Raw genomic sequence first — 17023 nt, 5'->3', positions numbered from 1 at the left:
CATTAACACTAACACGGAATTGTAAACGTCGTGTGTTACAAGATTTTGAACCACAATATAAACATTTACTTCTGCTTATGATGTCAATGTATTGACAAATATTAATCAGTCTGATTTATTTGTCTTTTTTTCATTTTTTCATAAATTGTTACATCACATCTCTTACAATGAATATTACGTAATTTGTGTTACATGTAGTTTTATAAACATATCATTCCGGCTTCTTGAAAAAGACATTTGTCTCAAGATAAAACGCACTCGAGACCATTATTAAATTACACAATACAAGGTCAGCTTTGATATTTAACAACAATTAAAATGTCTTTATATCTTTTAATACCTACTAAAGAGGTCTGGAACGATATGTAGTGAAAGCTAAAGCTTTCGAAAAAGAAGAAATATATGTAAACAAGTTGTTCAAATAAATTATTGCATATTGTATATTCTATATGTTGGTATGTAATAATAGATATATTGGATTCTTTATGCTGTTGATAAGGAAACTATTTCATAAAATTACGATATCCCATTTAGTTCGAAGATACCAATATTCTATTAGGTATCCATTCTCTGTTTAAAAAAAAATCTCTTTACAATTAAAGTGCTCTGAAAATGATATCTTATGGTCCTAGATATTTATAACCCTTTGACATATTTTTTCCCTCTGTCCGTCAGTCAGTCTGAGAGATAATACATTGTTTGTTCAGATAAATCGGTATAATCCAACATTTTCTACATTAGAATATCCTAATGTTGAATAAATAAACACACCGTAATGCGCACAGTAAAACTCAGTTTAAAAGAAGTCCGTGTCCGATTTGAGAATAGGAAACAGAAGAAACTAAGCGAAATGGCAATGATACATTAATTAATAAAGGACAACTAGCAGTTACTGACATTCCAGCTCCTGACCTCAATTAAACTGATTGAACTATGATGTCTTCATCATATGAAAATCAAAAACAATCCCTCCCGTTAGGGGTTAAAATTCATCATCATAAAATATATGAGAAGGATATAACTCGTATCAGGTCAACAACTGGGATTAGAGTAAATGTTTTTTTTTTTATTTCCGATGCAAAGACCCTATGAGTGGATCAATATTAATACCAAAATATGCCATATTTAACGACCTGACAACAGGATCGTAAATGTATATATATCTCTTCTGCATAAGAATATTTAATGGTTTGGTTAGCTTTTGAGGTGAATGACGACATTTTCAAATCAAGAACAATCCCTCCCGTTAGGGTTAATTATCATCATCATAAAATATATAAGAAGAATAGAACTCGTATCAGGCCAACAACTGGGAATACAGTAAATGTGTTTCATTTCCGATTGAGGTGAATGACGACGTTTTTGTGCTATGCATAAAATATTACCATAAAAGATTGGATGTGAAATACTTGAACGTATAAGATGTCTGCATTTTGATTTATATTTACAAATGATATCCTTGTACCGATGATAAAATTTAGTAAATGTTTTGACTAGTTTGTGATATTTGAAAACAATAAAAACATTGACTAGAACATGTAGAAGGCCGTTTGTTGGACCAAAGTATTTGTCGTTCCGATTTTATTACAACTCGTTCGTACATATGTGTGTTTATTATTATCTGATATGCCTTTATCTAGACTTTTACATTTTTTTCCTTGTCATATTTATACCATCCCCTCTTTTCAATCGATACATGTAATAGCTTCAACGATGAGTTTATTCGTGTGTATATAGAAATTTTAATGGTTCTTATTTCATAATCCTCATGTCATCATTGATTAAATTGAGGGTTTTTCTTATCTTTTCGGAGTTCCAACATAGTTCGAGATGCTCTATTTGCAGATTTGATAATCAATTTTTTTTATTTGTTTCTTAAAACATTTTCGTTATGATAATTTTCAAATATTAAAAAACTAGAGACATATTTCAAAATTCGTTTCCCCATAAGCTGGTCTTGAATTTAAAAAGAAAATAGTTACTGTAGGATTTCAGTGCGCTTTGGGGACTTTACCTATAATGAGATCGTTTGCTGGTGATCAAACACATTAAAACAATATTGTACCAAAAAGTAAAATCACAAAAATACTGAACTTAGAGGAAAATCTAATCGGAAAGTCAATAATCACATGGCAAAATCAAATAACAAAAAAACATCAAAAACGAATGGACAAGAACTGTCATATACCTGACTTGGTACAGGCATTTTCAAATGTAGAGATATTGAAAGGGACTCGGAGAGTTTATTAGAACAACTACCTAACAAAATCCTCATGAGAATAAGAAATCACGACTTGTACCTTTTCTACTAGATGTATACTTTTTTTTTTTATCATAAAACCTTACGAGAACTAAGGTTACAGAGAAGTTCAAATAAAAACAGATATACATAAAAACAAACATGAATAATACAGTATGATGAGATAACTTATTAAAATAGACTTAAAAACATAAATAAATTTAAAAAAAAAATAAAGAAAAAGTTAAAGTTTATGAAAAATTAAAATACTTAAACTGATTTTCTTTCGAATTTTTCTTTTGTATAAAATTGCAAACTAAGTAACTTCGGTGTACACACTGTTGAATGTAAATGTAACTTTATCTTTTAATCTGTTCATTAAGCATGCTTTCTTGACATTGATGTATTTTTTGTCATTGGATATGAAATTAACTGCATTATTAAAATTCTTATATTAACCGCAGATCAATTTACTATAAAATATTAAAATATTATAGCATGTTCCATTGCACAAGTCAAAGACCTTCATCAAAAGGTAATATGTAAATGTTGACATTTCATAAATGTAATGTCATTGTTATTTATTTGTCCGTAAATTTCAATTTTATAAATATTAAATTTGTCGACTTCCCAAAATAAACTAGAGAACGAAAAAAGAAACAAATACATTAAAGTGTGCGTACAAAAATTAACATGAAATGCTTGTAAGTAAATTGTATGAATGTTCATGGTGTTTCATTCTCTCCCCTGTATTTCCAATCTCACATAATCACTCTGAATTTACAGAGGCTTCTGACTGGTAAGACAAAAACAACCTGGCTGCATTACCAATCTCCCTCCCAATTTACAAAATATGATCTGCTCTTTCATTTTTACTTTCAATTCTTTTTTCCTTTTTTTTCTTTTTCTTGTTTTTTCTTTCTTCTCATACACTGGTTTTTTTTTTATACAGAACTGTTTTTTATACAATGATTTTATAATTGACATAAATAGTGAGTTATATAAACTTATTATATGTAAAAAAAAAACAAAAAACAGAAAGGTTTTGCGACTGATATTTTTTTCCTGAGCGTTTGCAATTATGTTCCAATGATTTCGATATTGTTTCGAAATATTCCTCTTCGGAGGATTAAAACCTCTGGTCACGTATGTTTGATTGCTTTCTCAGTATCTTTGTTTGAAGTTTGGCTAAGTACGGTCTAGTGATACCTGAAATAAAGAAACGCAGAGTTATTTAGGAATTCCTTAATATATTAAGGAAGCGGTCCTGTTTTTGCGACTCCCTCATCCTTTTTCGGAAAATGATAATATACCAGTTAAACTTAAAATACATATAATATAAATAAGCAATGAATGTGGTTGTTAAATTTGATAGACGCTTTTTGTGCTTCGTTGTTAACTTTTTGTTTGTTTTTGTCTTTGTTTTTTGCAATTGAGATTGCGACACAATGGTGACTGCTGTACCCATATTTTGCCAATTATACCTAGTATGTCTGTTTTGTTCACAAATCGTTGCAAATATAATGGAATTTGATGCGTCAGAGGTTTAGCGTTATAAAGCCAGTTTAATCGACCATTTTCTCTATTTGAAAAAGCCTGTACAAAGTCAGGAATATGACATTTGTTGTCCATTTGTTTGATGTTTTTTATCATTTGAGTTTGCCTTTTGATTAGAGACTTTCTGTTTTGAATTTTCCTCGGAGTTCAGGAATTTTATGATTTTACTTTTTTTTTTTATTGATTTACAATGGATGCTGTATTGCTTGTTTGTTGTATGAAATGAAATTTGATGTATTTTATGTAAATTACAGTTTTTTATACTTATCCGCTTTTTCATTCTTGGAAACAAGGGGCTCAAGTTGGTTGAGGTCTAATAACCTTTTTAATATATTATCGATGGGAGGAACTGTGTTTACTATCATACACCACAATTTTACATTCCATAGTTTTAATTTTCTATCGTGCTCTATCCTCTTTTTTTTTAAATATGATCTTTGAAATTTTAATACACTTATATCAATAATAGAGGAGTGTTACAAGAATTAGAAAGAGATGTATTAAAAGAAGGTGTGGTTGAGAAACGAAAAATAATTAGATGAATTCATTAAACTTTACAACGGTGGTGTTGAGCCTAAGCATTGGCTTAACACCAAAATCGCAGAAGAATTAATGTTGTATGTCACAGCATAACAATAAATGTCCACTACTTCATATTTATATTGTCTTCTTGAAAGGTCAGGCAATGCACTAATCTCCCCATTAAGTTTACATATGTTTGGGCATTCAATTATTTGTTTTAGCTTTTCTTTGATCACTCCGTATACATAGTGGTAACGCAAATAATGCAACATGTCTTACTAACTAGACACAGTCAACCAGATAATCCAGCCAATCAGTATATATAAAATAAGTTTTGGAAAGCTTACCTCAAATTTCATAAATTTTAATTAAAGCAAAGACAAATATTTTATTAAGGACAATATTGCAGAACTGGTTTAAGTGTAATTTTAGTGAATAAAATGGAAGAAGAGCATAGAACGATACATTAACGCATACCAGGAAGTATCCAAACTAAAGTTCAGTTGTTGTTAGTTGATGTGGTTCATAAGTATTTCTCGGGTTTTTTTTTATAGATTAGACCGTTGGTTTTACCGTTTGAATGGTTTAACACTTGTCATTTTTGTGCCCTTAATAGCTTACTGTTAGGTGTGAGCCAACTGTGAATGCTCCGTGTGGAAGACCGTACAAATTGACCCATAATGGTTTATAATAATAAATTGTGACTTCTTCTTCTTTAAGTTTCTAGCGATTCTTCAATTATTGAAGATTATTCGCCGGCGTCAACTATAAAATTTATAATTTACACTGTAGTAAGAAATAATCAAAAATAACAAAAACTATATACATTTGATAACAGAATAGTTAGGGGTAGAATATCGGAATGAGAGCAGATTCTGTGATCATACTCTTAAATCCCTCTACTGTACTGCATGATACTATTTGTTGTGGCAAATAGTTCCAATTTATAATTGTTCGTGGATAAAATGAATATTTATAAAAGTGGGACGAAAGATACCAAAGTGACAGTCAAATTCATAAATCGAAAATAAACTGACAACGCCTGGCTAAAAATGAAAGAGGACAAACAGACAAACAAAAGAACACATAACACAACATAGAAAACTAAAGAATAAGCAACACGACCCCCACCATAAAACTAGGGGTGATATCAGGTGTTCCGGAAGCAGGTGGTGTTATGAAACTTTATTAAATACTTTTACAAAATCCATTATTATGATGTCTATTTGAATGTTTTTATTATTTGAATTTGCATGATCTTGAATAAATGATATAAGCTGAGTTTCACAGGAGCGGGAGGATCGAAAACCATGTTGTAAGTCATACAGTATTTTATTTTTTTCCAGATGTTTCATTATGCTACTAGCTACAACATGTTCTAATAGTTTGCAGCAGATGCAAGTCAATGATATTGGGCGATAGTTTATAGGATTATGTTTGTCGCCTTTTTTGAATGCTGGACATACACTTGCGTGACGCCAGTCGTCTGGTATCTTTCCAGAGTTCAGTGATGTTTGGAATATGATTGATAAGATGGGAGTGATAGATGATTTACACTCTTTTAAAATATTTCCATAGATGATATCAGGCCCAGCTGCTTTATTGATATTGATATTATTTAGAAGTTTTTCTATGCCCTGTTGTTTTATTTTAATATCAGGCATCTGTGGATGTTTACTGACGCCCTTATCTGGTATTGGGTCATCTGTTACAGGTGTGAATGCTTTTTTGAACGGTTCATTTAAAATGTTAGCTTTTGAGTCAGCTGTAAGGAGCCCTCTTTTTGGAGTGGTGGTATGTTAGAGCTTTCACATATCATATTTTCAATATAATTTCAATAAGATGTTATTTGTTGTTTTTGTAAATCATGTCTAAATTTTCTTGGGTTGGTCTTGTTTCCCTTTGCCTTTCAGTTTGTACTTTTGATATTTTTTCTTGTACTTTTTCATTTGTCGTCTAATACTGTCTGTTATCCATGGTAAATGTTTGCTGTTTCTCATCATTGTCTGTGACTTGGATGAAGAGTTGTCTCATTGGCACTCATACCACATCTTCTTATATCTATATAACACAATATTTTTTTAAATTCTGACCATTCAAGTGATACTAATATAATCAGAAAATATAGAATTAAGGAAAAAATTCCAACCATCGATTACAAAGTATTAAAAATATGTGAAGCATACCATTTCCGTTTGTTTCGCTGAATATGCAAATTAGACGATATGGAATGATTGCCAATGAGACAACTCTCGTCTTGAGACCAAATGTAGTAGACGCTCATCAAAAACTCTGTCAGTGTTATCAACCACTCATATGTTGTTTTAAAGGCTTTATTTGTCCTTGTCTGAAATAAAATTTACATTTTATAAATAAAGTTTTATAAACTGAAACTAAACCGTAGAACTTTCGCAAAAGTGGCAGACGATACTAACGGTACAATCATTGCAATAGGTCAAATAAAGGTAACAGTAGTATATCGCTGTTCGAAATTCATAAATTGATTTAAGAAAAAAACCCAAATCCGGGTTACAGACTAAAACTGAGGGAAACACATCAAATATAAGAGTAAAACTACGAAACACAGAAACACAACACTAAAATGTGACACAACACAGAAACGAACTATAATATAACAATGGCCATTTTCCGAACTTGGTACAAGACATTTTAAGAAAAAAAAGATGGGTTGAATCTGGTTTTGTGGCTAGCCAAACTTTTCGCTTTTATGGCAATGTTAAATATAACGTTAAAATGACAACTTTACATGACAGGACTACAATACAAATAAATGGGAGAACATATAGGACAGAGAAACACACGAATAATATCTATCAAAAGGTACCAGGTTTATAATTCTAAAACGCCAGGCGCGCGTTTCGTCTACGCAAGACTAACCAGTGACGCTCAGATAAAAAAAAAGTTCATAAGCCAAAACAAGTACAAAATTGAAGAGCAATAAGGACCAAAAGTTCCAAGAAATTGTGCCTACGGCTTAGGTTTTCTGCCTTGCATTAGAACATCCTTTTTATTTAGAATAATTCATACTTTTGCAAACAGTAAATTTATAAAAAATGACTATACAATAGATATACATGATAACACCGAAATTGTGACTTACTACAGAATAAAAACGAATACATAAAACAACTTAAACCAGCACATAAAAAGTCACAGTCGAGTTAGCCGAGATCGACGTACAAAGTGACGTCGCATTTGAATTTTTAAAAATTTCCAAAAAATAGGATAGAATTCAGGATTAGGTTTGTAATACTGATATAACATTTATTAATAACAATGGAAATTACAATGCTAATTAATATAAAATTGTGGTAGTAATAGATACTTACACATCCCGCCGTTATTTTGCTATGGTAAATTTTGAATTCTTGTCTCATATATCTGCGTATATACTTTGTCTATATGCTATTCTGTATTTCTTTGTTGTAATAGTAATTTGCTGTAAAGTGATTTAGATTATATTACAATGATGGCTGCTGTACCCCAATTTTTTACATGTTTACCTATTATGTCTGTCTGTTTTGTTCACTGGTGACACGTCGCTGTCAATATAATGGAATTTATGCGACTGCCATACAAGTGAGAGGTTAAGCTAGCTATAAAACAAGTTTTTTTCCACCATTTTCTACATAAGAAAATGCGTGTACAAGACAGGAATATGACAGTTGTTTTTCATTCGTTAATGTGTGAGCTTTTGATTTTGCAATATTATAATGGACTTTTCGTTTTGTATTTCCCTCTGATTCCGGTACTTTTTAATTTTACTTTTTACGCATTGATAATAAAGCGAAATACAAAATCAGTAACACCCAGATACAGCAATGATACAATAAATAATTTCTAAAAGGAAATAAAACCTCACACAAACTACATATACAAAAATATGACCAGCACAAAGACTTTATAATATGGTGACAATTCTGAAAAAAAGAATCATTTAAGTCTGATACATATTCGGATGAGTTCAATGTAGCAGACAAATGAGCACTATGGAGTGTTAATTAAAAAAAAAACCATGGCATGCAATAGTTAACAATGCTAATCTTATAAAAAAACTTAATATTTTAGTAAAATTCTGTTTAACATTTCACAAAATACTGTCAAACGGAGCAATATCAGATACAAAAGTGAAACGCACAGATAAAGAGACCGTTCTCGAGCTCTTCGATAAAATGTAATGATCACTAGCTCTCATTTTGTACAAATAATAAAAATAAAAACCAAAGCATTCGAATAAATTTATAAATTTTAGGTTAAACACACGCACACACACACACACAGAGGCAACAAGTACCGATTTTCGAATAGATTAATTAATAGAACAAATCAAGGTAACAAAAAAAAACAAAAAAAAACACGAAAGAAATTCTGAGATCTTAAATCAGATTGAGATTGAAGACTCCAAAACATGTAAGTGACTTCAGATACAGACATATCGTAAATTATTGAAGTTAATGTAAGATATCAAATAACAGATGCCACAGAAAGGACCTTCTGACATATCACTTTATGTATTTATCAAAGTTGTACAAAAGTCGAACATGTAAGAGTGTTGTGTTTGTTTATAGTTAACACGTGTTTAGTTATTTATAGTAAGGTCGGTTTGAATGGGGTTTAAAGTTTCATGCACGAGTGGATTCTGGTAGTTTAAAGTCATTCTAGCCATTGCAGTTAAAGTGACCAGTAGCACTTTTTCAAATAAATAATATAATAAATTTATATTATTTATTTTCAGATTTGTTGACCATTAGTATGCGGTAACCAGTACTAGCTGAGAATGTTCGGTGTATTTACACGAAAACATTCATTTCATTATACATATACGAATAATGAAATGTACACTTGTCTCTGCAAGTGGCGTTTCCCATGTGAGAGTTTGTGGTTATTTGATAAATATTTTATATTCGTTTGAGTTTACGAATTAGAATTTAATTGCCTAAACTTGCTTTATTATTTCAAACGAGAATTACTTAATCAATATAATTTACCATTATGAAAATCATAATATCAAAGTCATGATAAAAAAGAAAAGCCAATTCATTTATCAGTAACATGGCTTTCAAAACTTTAAAAGATATAGGTCAATAACATTGATCAAGATTATATTTATCATCATTTTAAAGTATTGAAAAACCCCAGTCTTAAAATCAATAAGAAATCATCATTTTAAACTTGAAACATTTTGCATTTTGAGTTATGATATCGCTGTTCATGCTTTAATGATTGATCGGATATCTTCTAAACTTTAAGCTTATTTATTATTTTCAAATTCATAACTACATTTCAAATATTTATGCAAAAATACTTGACTCACGAAGACGTATTACCACACTAACTAACATGACTTTAGATGAAAACATAAACCGTGAAGGATACTATGTTTGTTCACCAGATACACGTTCTTAGTTCAATAGTTCTAAACAAATGAAAGTCAAAAGACGTAAAAAATGAACGTTAAAAAGTCTAAGTAGAAATTAAATGCAGATGTTTGATCAAAATTAAATTACTATTGTTGCAAAGTTTAAACATATTTAAATCGCATATACATAATCCGGACCTGTTAAACTAAACAATGTGTTACTGTGCTTATCAGATCGAATCACAATGGCACAATAACTTTCTCTTAGAAGACAAGGCTATAAAATATACACCTACAAAACAATGATTTGAACTATTTATTTATTAAATTTATTATGATAGAAGTTTCCATGTCAATATTAGACCTTTGTATTCAGTAACTCATACTATAGTAAGTAATTATTTTGTTTGAAATGAATGACAAATATATCAACTAACTGGATCTGGATGGTAAGTTTTACTTTTGATTTTACAGCACTCACTTCATACTAACAACATTTCACTTGAGCAATCTGCTGAAATATTTTACCAGTTGATCAGTTTGTGGGTGAAGAAATCAAACTGCAATTTGGTAAACTGTTTTAGCCATTGTTATTGTGATACCTCAAGGTTACTGGATAAGCACTGTAAAAGAACTTCAAGATCAAGCTTAGTTCCATTTTTCATAAGAAGTTGTGATCTCATCAAATGAGATTTTTTTGTTGTAAATGCATAATTATGCATGTTTTTATATTTGACATACATTTCTTTTTTAAATGTCCGACATCAATGCATTCAACAAAGTGGTCAAATGAACGTTAAACAAAACTAATGTTGCTGACATCGATTCTACTTGCAGGCGTTTATCACCAAAACACTTCGATACATACAATTTACAGAAAACAGTAATTGATTTAAAGAATGTACTTAGTAGCAAATTAAAACAACAATTTAGATTTAAAACTGAGACTTTAATTTGAAGTCAGAAGAGCATTACTTAAGGAACAAAATAGGCTAATATTATTGATAGTTTATGGAGCTCCTTTTCAGGTTTTTTTTAATATCGGGACAAGGCCAAACTTAACATTCATTGGTATTATTTGGGTCTCAAATCAAAAGAAAAGAAATCTAGAGTCTGCATACATTTTGGTAAATGATTTTTTTTATGAATTATATTAAAGTCTTATATGAAAAGACAAATGGGTGTTACCGGTCAACATATTTTACCCTATATCATCTGACAAAATTCCTAACCCTCACACAAAAAATTCATTAACGAGAAAAAATAAAATAAAATAGAACAAAAGACAATTCAAATTATAACATGTATATAAGAAAAAACAACAACTTTGTTAATAGAAGAAAGACAACAAAGAAAGGTAAACAACAGTATATATAGAAAATAAATTATCAGGTGATACGTTTTCGTTTAAATTTTCCCATAACTGTGAAGACGTAAAACGGCATTACAGTAGCAGATACTTCATCAATGTGGTTGTTTGAAATGATTTAAAACAAGACTGCATGTCCCAATTTTTATTAAAAGTAAAATAACAAAATTACCGAACTACGAGGAAAATTCAAAACGAGGAGTCCTAAATCAAATGCCAAAAATAAGAGCCTAAACACATCAAACGAATGGATAACAATTTTCATATTCCTGACTTGGTACAGACATTTTTATTATGTAAAAATGGTGGATTAAACCAGGCTTTATATCTAGCTATACCTCTCACTTGTATGACAGTCTCATAAAATTCCATTATTTTTACAACGATGTGTGAACAAAACAAACAGAACAGAGGTAAACATGCCACAATTAGAGAACAGTGGTCAACCTTATGTTAATAAAACAAACAAAAACGTCAATAAACAAAAATAAAAATGAATATAGACAAAACACATTATCAAAAACGAAAGACAAGAATAAATATTGACAATAACACAATAACACAATCACGCGAAGTATAAGTACCGTGCCACATCATATGGTTATAATATTACCAAACACTTTTACCTTCAAGTGATGTAATCATAATGATTTTTAGAACACTGAAGAACCTCGGAATTGGTAAACGTCTGATCTAAATGCTGTCTTTGAATGAACGTCTAATCTAGAAAAAAGGTATAACATTTCAATGACGGGAAGGCAAAAGATTGAAAATTAGCTTAGTAGGAGTTATTAATAAATCAATTTACTTTAACTTTAAATATTAATTTGAAATCCAGCTACTGCTTTTGAAAGAAGATTTAATTATATTTTTTTACAATAAGAAAAAAAAAGTACTATGACAATTATATTTATTTGTCCAATTACATGTTCTCAATCTTGCCTATTTGTTTGCTCTTAGGTGATGTTCAACAGGTAGATATTTTAGGGTTAATTTGAAACAAACATTGAGAAAGAAAACCCAATAAAAATGTTGAAGAACATAACCTCGCCATAAAACTGATTTCTAAAATATAATTAATAACAATGTATTTAGTTAATAAACAATATTTGATAATTTTCCAAAATTGACAACCACGTTAACATGCTTAAAACCTGAAAAATAAAAGAAAAACGATTTTTAAAGTTTACAAACAAAAATTAACATACACGATCATTAAACATATGTATATATACTTTAAAATTTCGCTGGGATTATCGTAATTCACCAATTTAGCGATTAAATGAAGATAAATCATGCAATATTCACCTCAATGATAAAAAATATTATTCACCGTTGAAAAATGCAATTTTATTTTAATTTATAGACTAATAAATGCATTCAAATACATAGATTTCATTTTACCACAGATGAATTTTAATATATAAACAACAAATAATTTAAAAAGCATAGTTACATTAAATTAGGTTAGTAGAAAATAATAACTACAAAAGCAATTCAAATATTACAGTGTCAAGCATTATACATGTATTATTAATTCATACTAAGAAAATAACAAATGGAAACTTCATTTTAAATTTTCAACCATGAATGTGATTGATAAAACGTTTCGTCATTTTGAAAAGCGATTTCTAAAAGTAAAAACATCATTATAATCAGAACATACCGGTTAATTATTTGACTTGTTTTACTGCTTTATTCATTTTCCGGATTATACAGAAACCGAACTTAATATATTGTCACACAGTACATGTTCATAATACACATGCTACAATTATTACACCAATACATAGTGAAATAATATGATGACGGTAATATACAATTAAAACTTAGCTTTATCTTCGAATTATATTGAAAGTGACATCGGGGCCATATACAGCTTACATAATTATGGGCTTTATTCTTTCTTGACCTATAATATTTAATGTGTGTGTCATTTGGTCTCTTTTTGAGAGTTTTCTCATTGGGAATCATAACAATTTTTTTTTATTTACCAACTTTATAGTCTTTGCCATTTGAAGCAAAATATCTTTATAGGTTACACAATGACAATATGGGGAATGAATAATTGACTGTTATGTTCATAATAATAAATTAAAAAGTTAACAAAACTTTGAATTTTTGAAAAAAACTAAGGCTTTCCTACCTCAGGAATAGATTACCTTAGCTGTATTTGGCAAAACTTTTAGGAACTTTTAATCCTCACTGCTCTTCAACTTATTACATAATGCGGCTTTAAAACTTTTTTTTTATTCAAGCGTCACTGAAGAGTCTTTTATAGACGAAAAGCGCGTCTGGCGTAAGTATAAAATTTTAATCCTGGTATAAATGATGAGTTATCGACAAAGTTTTCTTTTTTCAATGAAAATTTCCAAAATTAAAATATATCCGACAGACTTATGTAAAGATTTAATGACGTAAACGCTACACGAAATTCTTACATCTATGTCCTTTGGTCACTGAGGGACAGTTTTCTCATTCAAATTCACAAAACATGTCTTTTTTGTATATATACCAAGAATATCAACTGTTTCACTATGTTTTATACAATGTTGCCAACGATCACAACAATTGATACTCTAGGTAAACACATCGACTGTATTCCTTGGCTTCAATTATAAAACAATATTTCCTAATAAAGTGTATCGTGAAATAAGTGCATGGAATATTTGACTTTCAAGTAAAATGAAAATCTTAAAAATACTGAACTCCGAGGAAAATTCAAAACGGGAGTCCCTAATAGTATGCTTGTATCTACAATATATAATTATTATTTTTCAATTAAGTAAAAGTAAGATACTTACAGGTACAACTTTCAAAATCGCTTGCTTGGAGACTCGATATTTGAACACTGTTTCGATCTAAACAAGTTACATTTTTTGCGGCAAAATATTTAGAATTTATCCAGGCCCAAAATGGAATGTTACAATCACAGATTAAATCAAGATATCTGTGAATGAAAACATTAAAAACAAAATGAATTAATTCCACTTCAGGTATATTTTTTTTTATTTCTTCAATTTAGTTTCAAACAATGTGACAATTCGATAATTGTAAATCTGACTTTATCTACAAGGCGGGGTTGTACTGTTATAACACTGTCCCAGGTTAGGGAGAGGGTTGGGATCCCATTAACATGTTTAACCCCGCCACATTCTGTACGTATGTACCTGTAACAGGTCAGGAGCCTATAATTCAGTAGTGGTCATTTGTTTATGTGTTACATGTTTGTTTTTCGTTCATGGTTTGTACTTAAATTAGGCCGTTGGTTTTCTCGTTTCAATTGTTTTACATTGTCATTTCGGGGCTCTTTATAGCTGACAATGCGGTATTGGGTTTGCTCATTATTGAAGACCGTACGGTGACCTATAGTTGTTAATTTCTGTGTCATTTGGTCTCTCGGGAGAGTTGTCTCATTGACAATCATACCACTCTTCTTTTTTTATATTTTCCACAGGTTGATATGTTCAGTATTAGATTTGTAATGTGAGTTATAGCCGTTTTAAAAACATAATGTACTAGCATAGTTTATTTAGGGAAATATACCATACTTAATAATAATCATTTAAGTAAATTGAAATAAATGGAGCAATTTTTAAGTCAATAAAAAATCTATAGTGAGAAGCTTACATATAAAACGAAAATAAAGATTGAAAATATTGTTTTCTGATTGGTCAAAGGTAAAATTCTTTCACTAGTGATTTTAGACAGTTATATTATTTAAAAAAATCCATTTTATACAAAAGACGTCTAAATTTACAAATTATTTTTCTCATGATTATATTAACACAGACCCAAATCATTCAGAGCAAACAGGCGGTACATTGCTTGAAAAAGCCTGAAAGACGTTTGCCAATGTATTTTGAGAATAGGACTCGGCTAGCAATAGTCATAGACAAGTGCCTGTAAGTCAAATATATCGAGTATCACAAGTAGTGGTGTTGTGAATGTACACAAGTGCGTAGATTACTTAATGAATGTAAATCTATGGTATTATAAGTTTTTTTGGCGTAGACGACCGTGGAAAAAAACTGCGATAATTCAAACTGAGTGTCATCTAATACAAATACAAATTAAGTACATTGTTTCATTTATAGGTATGCAGGTAAACATTCTTTGTGGAAAAGGCCTTGGCTCATATTTATTTATGCATCCAAAACTATGGATAAAAACAGTCTGAAAGGTGTTGTTGTTTTAGGAATAATATACATGCTTGTAGGTATTCGTTAAAAATCACAATGATATTGTTTGAAAGGGCAGTTGTCCTTAGTTCATAAATAGTTCATAATAAAGTTTCAAGAGATTTAACATTTTATACTAAATTTCTTTGACTTACACGCACTTGCCTATGATTTTCGTTTTATTGACCGTATGAATAATTTATTTCTATATATATGATAAAATTTAGTTTAAGATATCTTAAAGTCACGATATCCGTCTTTCAAAGACGCCGATGATAATATTACGTTATTTGAATTTTATCTCATAAACAGTAGTTTTTAAGAAAAACTAGCGCCGTTATTAAGGTACAAATTGACATAAATATGCAATCATCTGTTCGACCTTTTTGATGTGTATCAGATTTTATATTTTCATATTTATTTGTTTGCCGTTAGTTCTGCTCTTTTAATGAAATGTTTATAACTTTTAGTTCGTTAATGCTTCATTTTGCGTAATATGATCATGCATACACATTTTTGTTATCCATTCGCCCGTATCAATTTGAAGTTTCGCTTTAATTTTGTAAGTGTTGAAAGTGTTATTGCTATGACCAATAATGATTTTACATAAACTTATCGGTAGCATTCATACTTACAGATATTTTAAGTTTGATACGTTTACAAAACTGTCAATCCCTACAAAAGTCAAATTGTTCCCTTTCATATCTCTGCAAAAAAGAATTAAATAAACCATTAAATGACATTTTCTAACTAAACTATTGAAATACACATTATGTTATTAACCAAATGTAACTTAATTCAAGACAAAATTGTGACTAGACCAATACTGACGCTATTACAGTTGCCTAATATTTAATAAATAACAAGGAAGCCATTTAGTATAAGTATCACAAAAATAAAATATTATTGATTATCATTGAATAATTATTTTTATTAATTGATAAGAACAAATCAGCCCTAATACGAGTAAATCAGCCTGTTCAACACAGGTAATTCAGCCTGTGCAATACAGATTACATTGTCATTATGATATAAATTAAGAGACTGGCCCAATATGGTTAATTGTATTAACGCATAAGCTTATTTAAGTTGCGACGCATCGTTATGTATGAAATACATTTGCATAACATTTTATAAATTAAAAGTACATAAAAAGCAGTTTGTATGATGTTCCGTGTTTTGTTACATGTTGAAACGGTAATATTTCACAGGCTTTTGGAGTAATACTTTCGACTAATATCACTGTTTCATTTATGTTGCTTACTGCATCACTAGATTGCAGACGATTCAAAAGTGTCATTTAATTTGCAAGTTTTAATAGAAAAAAATAAGTAGTATGGATGTATGACATTAAAAACTCCATCAGAGTTACAAAATGTATCTCAACTTTCTATTATAATTCGGCCTTTGCCTTGTTTTTTACTATTAATTATGCATGGTAAATCTGTGTTCGTGCTCACCAAGAGAAAGGCTAAGAAAAACATACATTCCGAATCAAACCGAAAAAGTTTGGTATATGTACTATCATTTTAATTTTAAATTATGCTTAAAATTCAGTGCTAAGCAACGATGTGTTCATCCAAAAACTAAACATGATACTTATTTTAAGTTTGTATACAGTGGCAATAAAATAAAATTAACGGTAACAATTTTCTTGCACCAGATGCGCATTTCGACAATACATGTCTCTTCAGTGATGCTCGTGGCCAAAATATTCCAAAGCTTATATAAAAAATGAAGAGCTATAATCCATAAGGTCCAAAAATTGTAGCCAA

At 29.8% G+C, this 17023-nt stretch overlaps 1 protein-coding gene across 4 annotated transcripts in view; it reads right to left on the bottom strand.

Annotated features, from left to right (window-relative positions):
• Positions 1-313: 313 nt before the first annotated feature.
• The window catches only part of LOC139519581 (reticulon-4 receptor-like), a 61119-nt gene continuing 44409 nt past the window's right edge, over positions 314-17023 (bottom strand). For 2 of the 4 annotated variants that reach the window (XM_071311754.1, XM_071311753.1), the window contains exons 10-14: positions 15884-15955; positions 13872-14017; positions 11694-12835; positions 6505-6665; positions 314-3448 (exon numbers count right to left, since the gene is read on the bottom strand). In XM_071311754.1, the coding sequence (XP_071167855.1) occupies positions 12822-12835; positions 13872-14017; positions 15884-15955 (232 nt within the window). In that variant the 3' untranslated portion in view covers positions 314-3448; positions 6505-6665; positions 11694-12821. Of the gene's footprint in view, positions 3449-6504; positions 6666-11693; positions 14018-15883; positions 15956-17023 lie in introns of those variants that run through there. The other 2 variants (XM_071311752.1, XM_071311751.1) reach the window with 1 other exon arrangement.

Source organism: Mytilus edulis, chromosome 4, assembly GCF_963676685.1.
Source record: "Mytilus edulis chromosome 4, xbMytEdul2.2, whole genome shotgun sequence".
In the NCBI taxonomy this organism is placed as follows: Eukaryota; Metazoa; Mollusca; class Bivalvia; order Mytilida; family Mytilidae; genus Mytilus; species Mytilus edulis.
This window is presented reverse-complemented; position numbering and strand designations above follow the sequence as displayed.